The sequence below is a fragment of the Capra hircus genome, chromosome 3 (assembly GCF_001704415.2).
Source record: "Capra hircus breed San Clemente chromosome 3, ASM170441v1, whole genome shotgun sequence".
In the NCBI taxonomy this organism is placed as follows: Eukaryota; Metazoa; Chordata; class Mammalia; order Artiodactyla; family Bovidae; genus Capra; species Capra hircus.
The window spans coordinates 80,049,305-80,063,898 of record NC_030810.1 but is presented as its reverse complement, the minus strand read 5'-3'; the positions used below and the strand labels follow the sequence as shown (position 1 = coordinate 80,063,898).

General features: G+C 33.1%; 1 protein-coding gene across 2 annotated transcripts in view; it reads left to right on the top strand.

Annotated features, from left to right (window-relative positions):
• Positions 1–14,594, top strand: part of COL11A1 (collagen type XI alpha 1 chain) — a 229,950-nt gene that overhangs the window by 162,832 nt on the left and 52,524 nt on the right. For both annotated transcript variants that reach the window (XM_005678025.3, XM_018045833.1), the window contains exons 42-45: positions 6,300–6,407; positions 12,070–12,177; positions 13,080–13,133; positions 14,217–14,270. In XM_005678025.3, coding sequence (XP_005678082.2) covers positions 6,300–6,407; positions 12,070–12,177; positions 13,080–13,133; positions 14,217–14,270 — 324 coding nt within the window. The remainder of the gene's footprint in view (positions 1–6,299; positions 6,408–12,069; positions 12,178–13,079; positions 13,134–14,216; positions 14,271–14,594) is intronic.

Below are 14,594 nucleotides of genomic sequence, written 5' to 3'. Positions count from 1 at the left end.
AGGATTTCACTTACTAAATGGATCACATGTTATTCTTTCGAAAGATGAAGTACACTTTCTATATTGGTATCCTTAGACCTTAGGGGGCATGCAAGCAGGATTAATCAAGTAGAGAGGTGGTGTGGGAGCAGTGACTGAAGACTGAGGCATTGTAAGACTTTCACTTAGCCATTCAGTACTTATGTTTTAAATTCTAGTAATGCTTGATATTTTATCTGAATTTTCAGCTTCAGTCAGTTCGGTTCAGTCTCTCAGTCATGTCCAACTCTTTGCTACCCCATGGACTGCAGCACGCCAGGCTTCCCTGTCTATCACCAGCTCCCGGAGTTTACTCAAACTCATGTCCATTGAGTCGGTGATGCCATCCAACCATCTCATCCTCTGTTGTCCCCTTCTCCTGCCTTCAATCTTTCCCAGCATCAGGGTCTTATACAATGAGTCAGTTCTTTGCATCAGGTGGCCAAAGTATTGGAGTTTCAGCTTCAGCATCAGTCATTCCAATGAATATTCAGGACTGATTTTCTTCGGAATGGACTGATTGGATCTCCTTGCAGCCCAAGGGACTCTCAAGAGTCTTCTCTAACACCACAGTTCAAAATCATCAATTTTCAGCTTATCTGATCTCAAATACATGTAATCTGGAGAGTGAGAATTACTTCAAACTAGTTTTGCCATGAAGATTAACTTGGCTTTAAAAAAAGAGTGCTAGACTTTTTTTCTTTTTTTGCTTCTTACTTGTGTAGCTAGCTCTGTTCCTAAGAACTTGTATTTATGTGTGGGGTTTTTTTTTTTTTTCTTCTCTCTAGTGGGATGCCTTTTAACTGAATATAGATGAGATGATTTCTCTGATTACCTTTTTTTCCTTTACAAATGCTCTTCAGAATATGAAACACCTAGTGAACATAACAGAAAATATTTATCTGGTGTTCTCCTGTGTGTGAAGAGTTAGAAAAATAATCACTGTTCTCACTGCTCCAAGGAAATAAGCTGATGCTATTGACTTTTGTTTTATTACCATTGCAAAGTTTAGGGAAGAGGACTTCAGAAGACGATAAAGCTAACACAAACTTAAAGAAAGGTCACTGATTAGAAAAATGTAAATTCCTCCATCTTTAAAAACTAGGCAAATGTCCAATCTTGAGCTAGTGCTTGCTATTTAGTATTAAAGTAACAGAATACTTAATGATATTATGGCCATCATAATTTTTGTAATTCCTTACACACCTTTGCTGTGCTAAGCCGCTTCAGTTGTGTCTGGCTCTGTGACCCTGTGGAGCCTGCCAGCTCCTCTGTCCATGGGAGAAATAGGGGAGTGGGTTGCCAATTCCTTCTCCAGGGTATCTTCCCCACCCAAAGATGGAACCCACGTCTCTTAAGTGTCCTGCACTGGCCCGGGGGTTGGTTGCCACTAGTGCCACCTGGGAAGCTTTTAATTTCTCTTGTGTCCATTGCAATTTAAATTGAGGAAATATTTTTGTAGCTTGTAGCCTCTTTCTCTCTCCAGTTAAGCAGTTTTGATAGGACAGTATCACTGCTATATTGTTGAGTAAGTAAACAAAAAGTTAAATTAGGATTAAATATACTATTTTGTGGGAAAAATTCTGACCTTAACGATGTGGTCTTAGATATACTGCATATCAATTTTTATCTTACTTTTCTCTTTTATAAAATTTCACTTCTACAGTCATTTGAGATTGCATATCTGCTTTTGAATTAAAGCTGTTCATGTACAGTACTCTGACATCTGTTGCATTCAAAGTTTAAGACAGACTTTAGATGTATCAATACATTAATACCAGAAAAAAGAGGGCAAATTATTGTTGTTTCCATTTTATTGGGAGAAAATTGAGCCAAATAAAATTTAATCAGTTTATTCAAGGTGGGAAAACTAGTGGTTTCAGTGCTGAAAAGGAAAAGATCATATATACAGTTGACGCCTTTACTTAGGGCTTGCTATGTGCCAGTCAGAACTTGAAGGGCTGTAGATCAATATAAAAAACAAGCAAAACTGTTACCTTTGTGAGATTATCATGATCCATTTAAACTATGTTTAAACTCAAAGTATTCCTCTTAGATGTAATTGTTCATTTATCTGACAAATATAAAGCTCTCTGTTCTTCACTATAGCCAGTTATAGAGCAATGCAATAAATTCTGTAGCTATAAATGTCTACACTTAATGGAAAAATTGCATTTACAGTGTGAGTTTCTTAAGGGCTGATACCTGCCGTAATACATTTTGTATTCCATCTGAGTCACAAGAGAGTAGAGTCTCTCTATATTTTTGTTAAATGTGTAAATGGTTCTCTTTTTGATAGTGGGTTTAAATTTTCATTTTTAATGAACTTTCTTAACTGATTCAACTGGGATTAAAGGATTCATAAGACTTATTCTTTTAAAAGATAACCTGGGAATATTTAAATAAGATTCATAAGTTTGTAATACCATGTGTTTAATCAGTAGGTATCATCAGAGATTTTCACTTTTCCATTTATAGATATGTAATATAAAATCATTGCAGAATATGCTGTTATCAAAAATATCTAGACATAGTAGATTTGAAATAACTAATGGGAAAGGAAATTACAATTGTACTTTAGGGCACAAATATTCATTGGAAATGTCTCTTCTTGTTTTAATCCACTGTTTCATAGTTAATGAGCTGTGACAAGATTATAAGCAATTTTTTTTAACTTCAAGGAAGCAAAATGTTTTTATTGTTAATCTTACTGCAGGTTTCACAAGCAAGATGGCAATCTGAAATTTAATATTAGGAATGCTTCAGGGAGTAATTAAAATAGTAAAGTTTGCAATAAAGATAGTCTATTATATCTATCAACTATATATATTATCAATGATTCAAATTAGCATTATTTCTCTGCTTGATATATGTGAAAATATTTATTTGATTATTTTTGGATATTAAATATACTTCACTACAAAATAAACAAGCATTCTTTTCTTAAATAAAAGCTGTGAGTTATTTTCATGTGTCAATTATAATGTGTCCTGTTAAGATAATACATATTTCTCAATTATATACCACATCCTCTGTTGATAGTATATATTCAATTGATATTCATCTGCAAATTTGATAAATTTCTACTGACTACACATGAGTTTATTTAGGAATTAAATTTTTTAACATATCCATAATTTATAAAAGACCAGTGCATATATCTAATCATATCATTATGTTCTTAAGTATATTATTATTTATAGTTATGTAATACATACAGTTATTATTTTAAGCTTTAGAAATCAAATCATGAGTATTTACAGGACAAAATTCAGTTACAAATGCTATATTAATGCCTTTAGAAAATAATAGTAGAAAACTTAGGATACAATGGTAACTGTGTAAGGAATATTTAGAATGATGTCTCATGATTTAAATTCTCAGAATAATACAACTTTGGAGAGAGGAGGTTGTCATCCTGAGCATAAAGAGTGGTTGGAATTTTAATAGTACAGGAAAAGACCAAGGACTGTCCAAGGCAGAAGATAAATGGGACCAAAAAATCAGATGTAAAAATGGGCATGTCGTCTTAGAGGGATAATGAGAGATTTAGTATTTTCACATAGAAACAATTTTCACAAAGAAACAATTTTCACATAACAATCTAAAATGTAAAGTAAAACAAAAAATTTATTGAGTGTGATTATATTAATGTTTTTCTGAGAAGATAAAGGATAAATATGTTCTCAAAAAATACATCACCTCAAACTATCTAGACTTCTGTATATTTATTGTTGTTCAATTTCTAAATCTTATCTAACTCTTTTTGACCCCAAGGATTGCAGAATGCCAGGCTTCACTGTACCTTACTCTCTCGTGGAGTTTGCTCAAATTCATGTCCATTGTGTCAGTGATACTATCTAACCATCTCATCCTCTACCACCCTCTTTTCCTTTTGCCTTCTATCTCATTCAATATGAGGGTCTTTTCCAGTGAGTCAGCTCTTCACATCAGGTGGCCAATGTATTGGAAATTCAGCTTCAGCATCGGTCCTTCCAGTGAATATTCAGGATTGATCTCCTTTAGAATGGACAGGTTGGATCTTCTTGCAGTCCAGGGGACTCTCAAGAGTCTTCTCCAACACTACAGTTCAAAGCATCAATTCTTTGGTGCTCAGTTTTCTTTACAGTCCAAGTCTCACATCCATACGTGACTATTGGAACAACCAGAGCTTGACTAGACAGAACTTTGCTGGCAAAGTAATGTCTCTGCTTTTTAATACGCTGTCTAGGTTGGTCATAGCTTTTCTTCCAAGGAGCAAGTGTCTTTTAATTTCATGGCTACAGTTGCCATTTGCAGCAATTTTGGAGCCTCTCCCCCCCAAAAGTCTCTCAATGTTTCCATTGTTTGCCCATCTGTTTGACATGAAGTGATGGGACCAGATGCCATGGTCTTAGTTTTATGAATGTTGGATTTTAAGCCAATTTTTTCACTCTCCTCTTTCACTTTCATCAAGAGGCTCTTTAGTTCTTCAGTTTCTGCCATAAGGGTGGTGTCATCTGCATATCTGAGGTTATTAATATTTCTCCCAGCAATCTTGATTCCAGCTTGTGCTTCATCCAGCCTGACATTTCGTATGATGTATTCTGCATATAAGTTAAATAAGCAGGGTGATGTATAAGACAGAAATACTTTGTAATCCTCTGCAATCAAGGAATAGTTCAATAAGAGTGAATAGATGCTACATTTAGAGAAATTCCAATTCGATAGCCCCTGAGAGTTGTTAATGTCTTCATTTCTGAGAAGCAATGGGTGGCTTTGTGGAGTAAAGCCCAGGGAAGAGTCCTTGGTCAAGGTTGCTATTGACTAGTTCCCTGATTACTGGAAGGACACTTAACTTCTTATGTTCTTCATCTTTTAAGACTGCTATTCTATTCCTGGGCTTCCCCGATAGTTCAGTTGGTAAAGAATCTGCCTGCAGTGCAAGTAGACCCCGGTTTGATTCCTGGGTCGGGAAGATTCTACAGCTACACCAAAAGCTCCATGGAATCTTTCTGGGAGTAAAGTGACAAATAAATGTTAAACTGACTTTTAAATTATAAAGTACTATGTTAACACAAGTTGTCATTATCACTGTTTTTATGTTCATATGTAATTAGTGTCCTAGCTAATAAAAATAGAAATTAGCAATTCATATTTGTAAAATAAAATTATTTCTAATTACATAGGCAGAATAATATTAGTTAAAAATGTGAAAGTACTGCATTTTCCAGCTTTTTAAATCATTTGAGTTTTCAAATGATGATATTATCTAACCTTCTTAATTATTAAGGGAATCTGCTAAAAATCATTTTTCTAATATTTCACATTTAGTTCAATTCTGAATTAAAAGAATAAATTATAACTGAATTTAATCCAAAGACATTATTCTTGTTACCTTTCATTTGAATTTGAATGAAATTTGAATGAAATTTCAGTTTTCATTTGAAAATTAAAGATGGCAAAAGGTTAACTTTGAGCTTTATATGACTTAGTAGATCTATGTTTGCATTTCTTTTATTTTTGCTTTAAATAATACTTTTTTAAAATTTTTGATAAGATAATTAACATGAAGGCAGAATCCACACTTTCTAAAATTTTACATATTAGGTATTCTTAAAGCAAAATAAATGAAAACATATGGCATCTATTTTGAAATTCAAATGGACATATCTACTCAAATGTGAATTATCTGTCTAGTATTCATAATAAAACCAAATGATCCCTATAGGACTCTAAGATAAATTTAAGGACTTATTTTCTTGGAAAAAGTCCAAGCTCTGGGATAGTGATTATTAAACTTTATTATGTAAAAAATTATATTTGTACATTAATGCAATGACAATTTCTGAACTTATTTTTAAGACTTAGACATTGTGATTGAGTGAGTTTAAAGTGAAGTACAGAAATCATTTTGAAAATGTTAGTCTTAGTGTAACCTGCCAATTCATGATAATACAGGGAGAAAATTATATAGTAAGGTACCATTGCATTTATGTCTTATAAAGCATTGTGAACAATTAGGAACACTCAAATGAAAAAGAAAAAGGCTGTAAAATGTTAAGATATATTATTTTGAAATACTTTTCTTCCTATCAGTATTTCTTAACTTCAATATCTGTGCTTAATATTGGGGCTAGAATTTAATCTTTTAAATTGTGAGTATTATTCTGAGATTTTAAAATTATCTGAAAGTGACTTTTATGTTATACAAACTATAAAATGTCAATAATGAATAAGTGATTCCTAAGTATCTCTTTTTCCATCTTTAATAACAAAATACCTTTTTTCCCCTACATTAGGGCTCACCAGGAGAACGTGGATCAGCAGGAACAGCTGGCCCAATTGGTTTGCCAGGGCGGCCAGGACCCCAGGGTCCCCCTGGTCCAGCTGGAGAGAAAGGTGCTCCAGTAAGTAATTTCAAGGAGGAAAAAAATTATACTGCCACTCTGCACAAGTTATTACTTTTTATTCAAGGATGTTAGCTCTTCATACTCCACTGCATTCTTCCTGCGTATGTGCCTGCCATGTAAACACACTTCTTTTTGTATTCATAATACAGAAAACTTCAAATTCAATTAAGTAAGATGACATTTTCCACACCTTATGAAACCCTAATACCTGTGAGGGAATTGGATATTATTAATGTAAAAGCTTCTGATTTTGCTCCTTTTAAAAGTCCTTTTAAAATTGGACTTTTGATTAAAACTGTACTTTACAGCATAGAGTTAGAAAAATGAGCACTTTTCACTCCTATACAAAACTATATTTCATTTCCAATATACAACTTCATTTCCAATCACTTTCATAGTCTATAAGTGAAATACATAGGAAGTGGCTGCCCTTTTTTATGTAATTTATGTTTTGATCTACAGTGAAAGAGGTGGAAAATATCTGGGCAATTATTTTATCTTATATCTCCTGTTTAAAAATTTTACATTTAAATAATCAGTGTATTATATTCATTAGATTTGTGTTTCATCATCAAGCTTTCTTTCCTAATCTTGTTACTGTTTTGATTTAATCATACTAATTTTCAAAAAAGAAAGTTAAAGCATTCTCTCATCCTCCATGGTTAAAGCAAAAACCCAGTAAATGTATATAAAAGTTGCTGACCATCATAAGCAAAAATATAAGTTCAATACTATTGTGTATATGTAAGTCTTAACATATATAATTTAGTTTAAGTCTATAATCTTCAAAATACCTTTTTATCACTAAGGCCTTAGTTTTAGCAAGTTGAGTCTGATTTAGCATGTTGCTTTCATTGTCCATTGACATTAATGTTTGTGATTTTTTTAGTATTTTCAAATTACAATGACTGTTTTTCTGTAATCTACTACCTTTTAGAAACACTTAGAATAATTAGAGTGGGTGGAATTTTGGGGTGACAGAAAAAAGCATTTTTAATTGCTGAAAATTTTTTAAAGCAATACATTTCTAGCTTCAAATACATTTGAAGAAAATTTATGCATTGTTTTCTGAGATGTTAATGGAAAAGCATAAAAAATTGTTCTTTGTCTCCCTCTTAGAATTTCTATAATTTCTAACCAATCTCAGAAACTAAAGATTTGTCTATAAAACCATTATAGTATACTGTGCACTGGAAGGGGATATAAAACACAGATTCAGGACATTTCATTCATTCAGGACATTTTTGATTTTCACTCAAAAATCCAGGGCACTCATATTTTGGCACAGCACAATGAAGAATGTATACAGAGAAAAAGAATATGCATTGCTTTAAGTGTAAATTGAGACTATCTAATACTTATTAGAGAAGTACAGAATTCCCTGAAGATAATTGAATTCTGAGTTTTAACTTGGTTAAATACCTAGAATTTATGAAGAAAAAGTAAAATATTAAAATGAATGTAAGAATATGGAAAAGTATTGAAAGTTATAAGTTACTTTGGTGATGTAGAAGAGAAATTATTGATCAAAAGCCTTTTTAAGAGCTAAGATTTGGCCTGGGTTTTGGTATTAGTTGATAGCATGAGTCGTAAGGGAAAGGAGAATGCTCTGCCCATCCATTCTCTCTCAATTATTCCCACCATGAGAAAAAGTCCAAGATGTTCATTCTATTGTTCTTTTATTAAACAGGATTGAAGATAGTAGCATAACATTCTTAACAGAATTGTGGGGTGAAAGTATTCATAAACTTCCATGCAGAATTTCAGTAAAAACTGATAGAGACATTGGCTTAGATGTTACATGAAGACTTTTACCTCTTCCTAAACCCAAATATAAATTTTGATTCTTAACTCCTCTGAACAACTTGTATTATAATTTGTCATATAACTATCAGTAAGTTAAGGCTTGCGTAAAGAAGGGAAGACAAGATAGGGATCTGTGAAAGGCAAGTCCTTGGTCTATTTACCTACCAAACAACCACCTTGGAAGGGAGAAAATGGAAAATGAGAGCCATGAATATCCATATGACCTCTGGCAATAACCGGCCTAATCTATATCCCCAAATTAATCATCCAGATAAGAAACTTGGAGGAATAGGGGGTGCTGGAAAGCAGGTAAAGTAAAGAAAACTAAAACTTTTTCTACCTAAGTGCATTGATAGAAATATTTTGATGGAAAGAATGATTATTGAAGAAACCTTCTAATTGTATTATGGAGGTACTGGATTGAAGGACTACAGATAGGAAGCTATGTGGATAATACATCTATCTGAGACTGCTATACAAATGGGGGGATGCCAGATCCAAAACACAGTGAAGTCAATATATTGACCGTAAATTGATTAGGCATTAGTAGGTGTAGATACAAGGAAACATTATTTTCAGTTTCAAGAACATGTAAATATAATTGAAGAGAGAATGATCCATGTCAGGATTGCACATCTGGGAGTTATTTAGAATAAGTTTGATGTAGGATCTATGTTATTGCGTCTCCATTTGATGCAGTATTGAGGGAAGAGAATAAAGATCTAGACTCTTTAGGGAAAATTGTAATGGTGAGAGTTCTGAAAGGATCCAGTAAGAGGGAGAGCAAGAGAGACTGTCTGTGAGTGATATGGAATATATCCAGTGGCACACCGTCATGAAGGCCAAGAGAGAAAAGAGTTTCGTTTGTTGAATGTTGTAAGTGATCAAGAATGCTCAAAGTTGAGAACTAAAGATAAGACAGACCAGGATTTGGCCATTGGGCATTCAAGACTTCAGGGTAATTTCAGTGTGGTTCAAAAAGAAGGTGGATGATAAAGGAGTGGAATAAGTGCATACAGAACACTTCAGTTAAGCCTGAGCTTAGAATAATAGGGAGTCAGGAGGTTCCAGCAAAATTTAATGCATTGCCTCTGGTTATTACTATTATTGTGATGCAGTTATATTTATCTCCCTGGAGAAGGAAATGGCAACCCACTCCAGTATTCTTGTCTGGAAAATCCCATGGACAGAGGAGCCTGGTAGGCTATAGTCCATGGAGTTGCAAAGAGTCGGACATGACTTCGCTTTCATTTTCAGTTTATATTTATCTACTTAACAAATAATAAGAAATAATCAATGAAAAGTGAGGAAGTAATGATGTCAGAGTAAACTAACGTTGCTGGCTTTGAGCTGATAAGAATTGAGCTGGGAGCTCAGTTCTATTATTTACTTTGTTCATTATTTGGGATGTTAATATGTCTAAACCTTTGTTTCCTTATTTCTGAAAAAAAAAAAACAATATTTTGTGATGAGTAGATGAAATTGTAGTTCTTTCACTTTGTAGGATTATCATCATCATTGGGTGTTAACCAGAGTTTTCATCAAAAGATTAATTAATAACTAGAAAATAAATGCATAAATTAGCTTTTGAATCAGAAGGGATGGATTTGGTGAATTATAATAAAAGATGAGGGTATGGATAAGGCTAAGTTCACACAGAGTCAAACAAAGGACCTGGGGACGATTAGCTAATTTTATCAGTGTTAATATAATATTCAGCTATTAACATTGATGAAGAAGTAGAAGTAATGAAATAAACATAGCTTAAGGAGAGGTCAGCGATGTTTCTGGTAGTCCTGTAGGTTATGGGCTAAGATATCCATAATAGGAAAGGCATTTACCGTCTTGCAGGGTTGTAAAATGAAGAATCTAAATTTAGATTGTTATAGATCTGTTGAAAGGTTATCCCTGATTCTACTCATACTATGATCAAAAGAAATAAACAGCAGGTGATTCCTGGCAAGCGATTATGCATACTATAACAAATGCAGATAAGAATTAATTTGTTTAATTTACACGTACTCTCATAGATTCAATTTTTGGAGCTCAGATTCTGAAGGAAATTCAATTTAGCGAGAAATATCTGAATCAGTTGATGTGTTCAAAGTAGTGACATTCACTATGAATAACATAACACATTTTATGAGTGGAGATAGGTTTGTGACATTGTAATATTTAATTTGAATGAAATAAAAGGTCTCCAGTGTGACAATGGAGATATTATTAAATGATGATTATGACATAGTTTTGAAAAATGAGATCGTATGGAACCCAACAAAGTAATAAACTTATAAAAGTTGTTTTATAGATATTTATTTTTGTCATTAAGCAATAGATTAATTCAACTAATACTCCTTAAATGGCTATCATGGGCCACAGGCCAGGAAGATACAATGGAATACAAAAACAGTTTCTTCTCCTACAGTTCATTGTCTGATGGAGCATTGGAAAATAATCAAAGAATCACTAAGTGCATGTATAATTACAAACTCTGGTTAATGACATAAAGAAATGTACTGATGTATATCAGATTATGACAGAGAGACCTCAGCTGGAGTCAGAGCCTTTCCTTGGACAGGGCATTGATGATGGAATGTAAAAGATGAGGAGGAATTAACTAAGTGGAGGGTCCTCCTAGGGACATTCCAGGCAAATGAACAACACGTGCTCAGGCCAAGTAACAGGAAGGAAATGTCATCAAGTTTAAAAAAAGATCTAGAGGAGCCGAAATACAGAGCAATGGCAAAGGCAGTAGAAACCAGGTAATGGGGAAACTGCACTAGCAGCTTGCTCTTTATCTTAGGAATGGTAAACAAGTAAATTGACTAAAGAATGTTGTTAAGATTATCTGTCTCTCTGGTTACAACATAGGGAATAGTTTGGAAGTAAGAATAGATGTGAGATAGGAAGGAGGTATTTCAACAGTTCAGAGGAAGGCAATTAGTATTTTGGGATAAGATATTAATGGTGGAGATAAAGTGAAGTAAATATATTCAAGAGATAAAACTTGGAAAGGAGGTGGTAAGGGACAGGGAAGGGGGTAGATAGTGGGGCCAGGATAATGTAAAGGCAGGAACTAATGACATGGATTCCCAGATTGTATAACAGGAGGAAAGATAGAACTACCAAGTACAATCAAAAAATAACTCTGTGCAGAACTGATGAGGTCTTCACTTTTAGGAAAGGAATTTTTGCCATCTTCATTACCAAGGCTCTACTTTTTCAATTATGTAATATACTTAAATTTTAAAAGAGCAAAATAATGCCACTGTCAAAAGATAAAGAAAAATTTTTAAGAAGCTAACGACCTTTAATTCTGAATCAAAAGCAAGAAAATCAAAATACAAAATCTAGAAAAATTCATGAAACATTTGTTAAAAATGAAAAACATCTACACATAAAGCATATTATGAAGTTTGGCATGTGAGCAAATGCATTTTATGGTTTTTGAAGCCTACCAGCCACTGCCCAGCTATTTCAGTAGCAATACAGAATGTAAAGGGTCAGTAACTTTTCAAAAACATAAAGCATCTGATTTTTAATATATATGCTTGATTTGAAAATGTGTGGTTCAAAGGAAAATTCTGTTGATTATTTTTGTTGATTGTTGATTATTTTTTATGAGATTCATAAATGGTTAGCAATGGTAGTGTTCTTAGTCACAAAAGAATGCGGGATATTTCATGTTATCATTTGCTACTGAGAAAATGCATTTTGAGTAAAAATCAAAACAATTTCCTTGTTAAATATGGAAGCTAGGGTATGACTCTTGTAGCTTCACTTATAAATTATGAGTGGCAAATTCATAGGTTTCTTACAGCCAAGTAATGACTTGGTGGATTTTTCAATGCAGGGAGAAAAAGGTCCCCAAGGTCCGGCAGGGAGAGATGGAGTACAAGGCCCTGTGGGTCTCCCAGGCCCTGCGGGGCCTGCTGGCTCCCCTGGAGAAGATGGAGACAAGGTGAGTACTCTTTATGTTAGTACATACCATGAAAAAGAAATTTTTTCTCAAAAATCCTAGATATAATCTTTCTTAGGATTAGATATAAAATCCAAAGATATATTTTTCAAAGTTTCAATATAGCTTTCTCATGCTCAAAAGTTTTAATTTAGGGGCTTAGAATTAGAATTTTCCTGTGAAATAGTATGTGAGATCTAAACAAGACAAGAACAATGGTAGTGAGAAAAATGAGCAGATGCCAAAGACTCTTATCTGTTTTTAATATTTCTCATATAAATGTGAAATTAAAGTAATTAGTTGTATATATTTAACCACAGTGTCTTGGATTTGTAGAGTTAAAATTTAAGAATGAGCTGCATACATGTTTTATAATCCTGTACTTCTCTATTTCTTACTAATGTGTAAGTGAAGATTCTAAGCTCTTAATTTTAAATGTATAGCTGTGTTGTGTTTGAATTGAAAATACTTTCCAGCATTACTGTGAAATTATATAAGAAAATTTGTTAATCAGTGTGCTGATAATGCATTATACTTTAGCAGTTGGAAAACTAGGAGAAAAAATTGATTGATTTTTGATTAATGTGTAATTATATTTTTATATAAATCAGTGTATTTCCATTATCAGTTTATACTGGTGATATTTCAGATGAAACTGATTTTGTGAATTGAAAATCCCAGCTGTAATAGTCCTCAGAGTTCAGCTGATTTTTGCTTTTCTGTATGCTTATCAGTTCTAGACAGCAATATTAGTCAATACAGGAGAGTGATCACTAGGCTTTTCCAATTTAAATAGTGACATTAAATGCTAGCACATAATTTAGTCATAAGATGATAGTGATCATAATGCAATGGCAGGTATGGCATATTAGATATAAATTTTAACTCAAATATTTCAAATTCAGGGTGAAATTGGTGAACCAGGACAAAAAGGCAGCAAGGGTGACAAAGGAGAAAACGTGAGTTTCCTACTTCTTATTGAGGGGGATTTATTAATTTAATTTCTTTTGCTATTAACCATGGATATTTTTTCATATTACTATTTCCTTATGTCTCCCTATAATATTAGTACTATATTACCTCTGCGGTAACTATTCAGTTTGAGATTCGGTCAATTCTAATAAAACCTCTTTTCAAAACTTTGTGTTAAGAAATGAAATAATTCAAACCTTAAAACCTCAGAATGAGACTAAACTATCTGCAATTTTTCCCTCCATTGCTTTTACATTGTTAGTTCAAATACCATATACTTTAAAGACAAATAACATCTTTGTATTGCTATGAAAAAGATACTGACCTAGTGGAAACCTGAAAGGAACCTGCTAGTCCCTCAACCACATCTCCAGAGCCTAGGCTTCAAACATTGTACCCAATGTGTGGCAGTTTTAAGAAAAAGAGCAGTACAATTCCATGACTCTAGTGTCTGGATCTTTTATAGTGCTTGACTGTGTAAAAAAAAAAAAAAAAGAATACAGTTAAGAAAATATACTTATGCATGGAAGACTCATAAAGCTACTGAAATCTATTGCTTAAAGTAAGGAGTTCTGGTTTACTGAATATACAACACTGAATTTGCATGTGTTTACATATGAGAAAAATTCCAAGTTTTCATATATCATTACTTTCTGTCTATATAGAATTCCCCACAACCTATTTTTCTTTTGGAAAATATTGTATATATGAACATTTTCATGTCTCTTTTGACAGATAGATATCTCACTAAAGAAATCTGATATTTTGAAAATTTTCAAGTGTGAAACTTTGACATGATTTATAAATATTAGCATAGAAATCCTTTTTTAAATATCAACTACTACAAATGAGAATGTTTTCAATAACTGCTAATTTAAAAGTGATTGCAAGTAAGCAAGTCTGAGGCTCAAGAAGTAAAATAAATAATGGTTGACTGCACTAAATGCAAAAACCTTTTTCCCCAAAAAGTGTATAGAGGCTTAATAGATTTTGATCAGTCAAATGTTCTGTACTATATAACTGAGGCTCTTTTGGCTTCAGTTTCAAATTTACTGATTATTTCATTTCAGGGTCCTCCTGGTCCCCCAGGTCTTCAAGGTCCAGTTGGTGCCCCTGGAATTGCTGTAAGTGCTCCTCTTTGTTCAGCAAATCTTAAGTCCTTATTATTCTCTGATTAGATAGATCCATGAACTGTCACATAACAAGTTGATTTCATGTGATAATAGGTTTGTTTGTATGCTTAACATTGAATCAAGGTTAAATTATCTAATATAGGTAGCCAAGTTGACTTTATAAATAAAAAACACTGTGACTTCATTGGAAGATAGCTAATAACCAGTTGGGAAGTACTTAATTTGTAGGAAATTCTGAACATTATTTTCCTTTGTTACATAGCTCTTATTTCACTTGGTAAACATGAGAAAAATCAAAATCAGTCATATTCCATA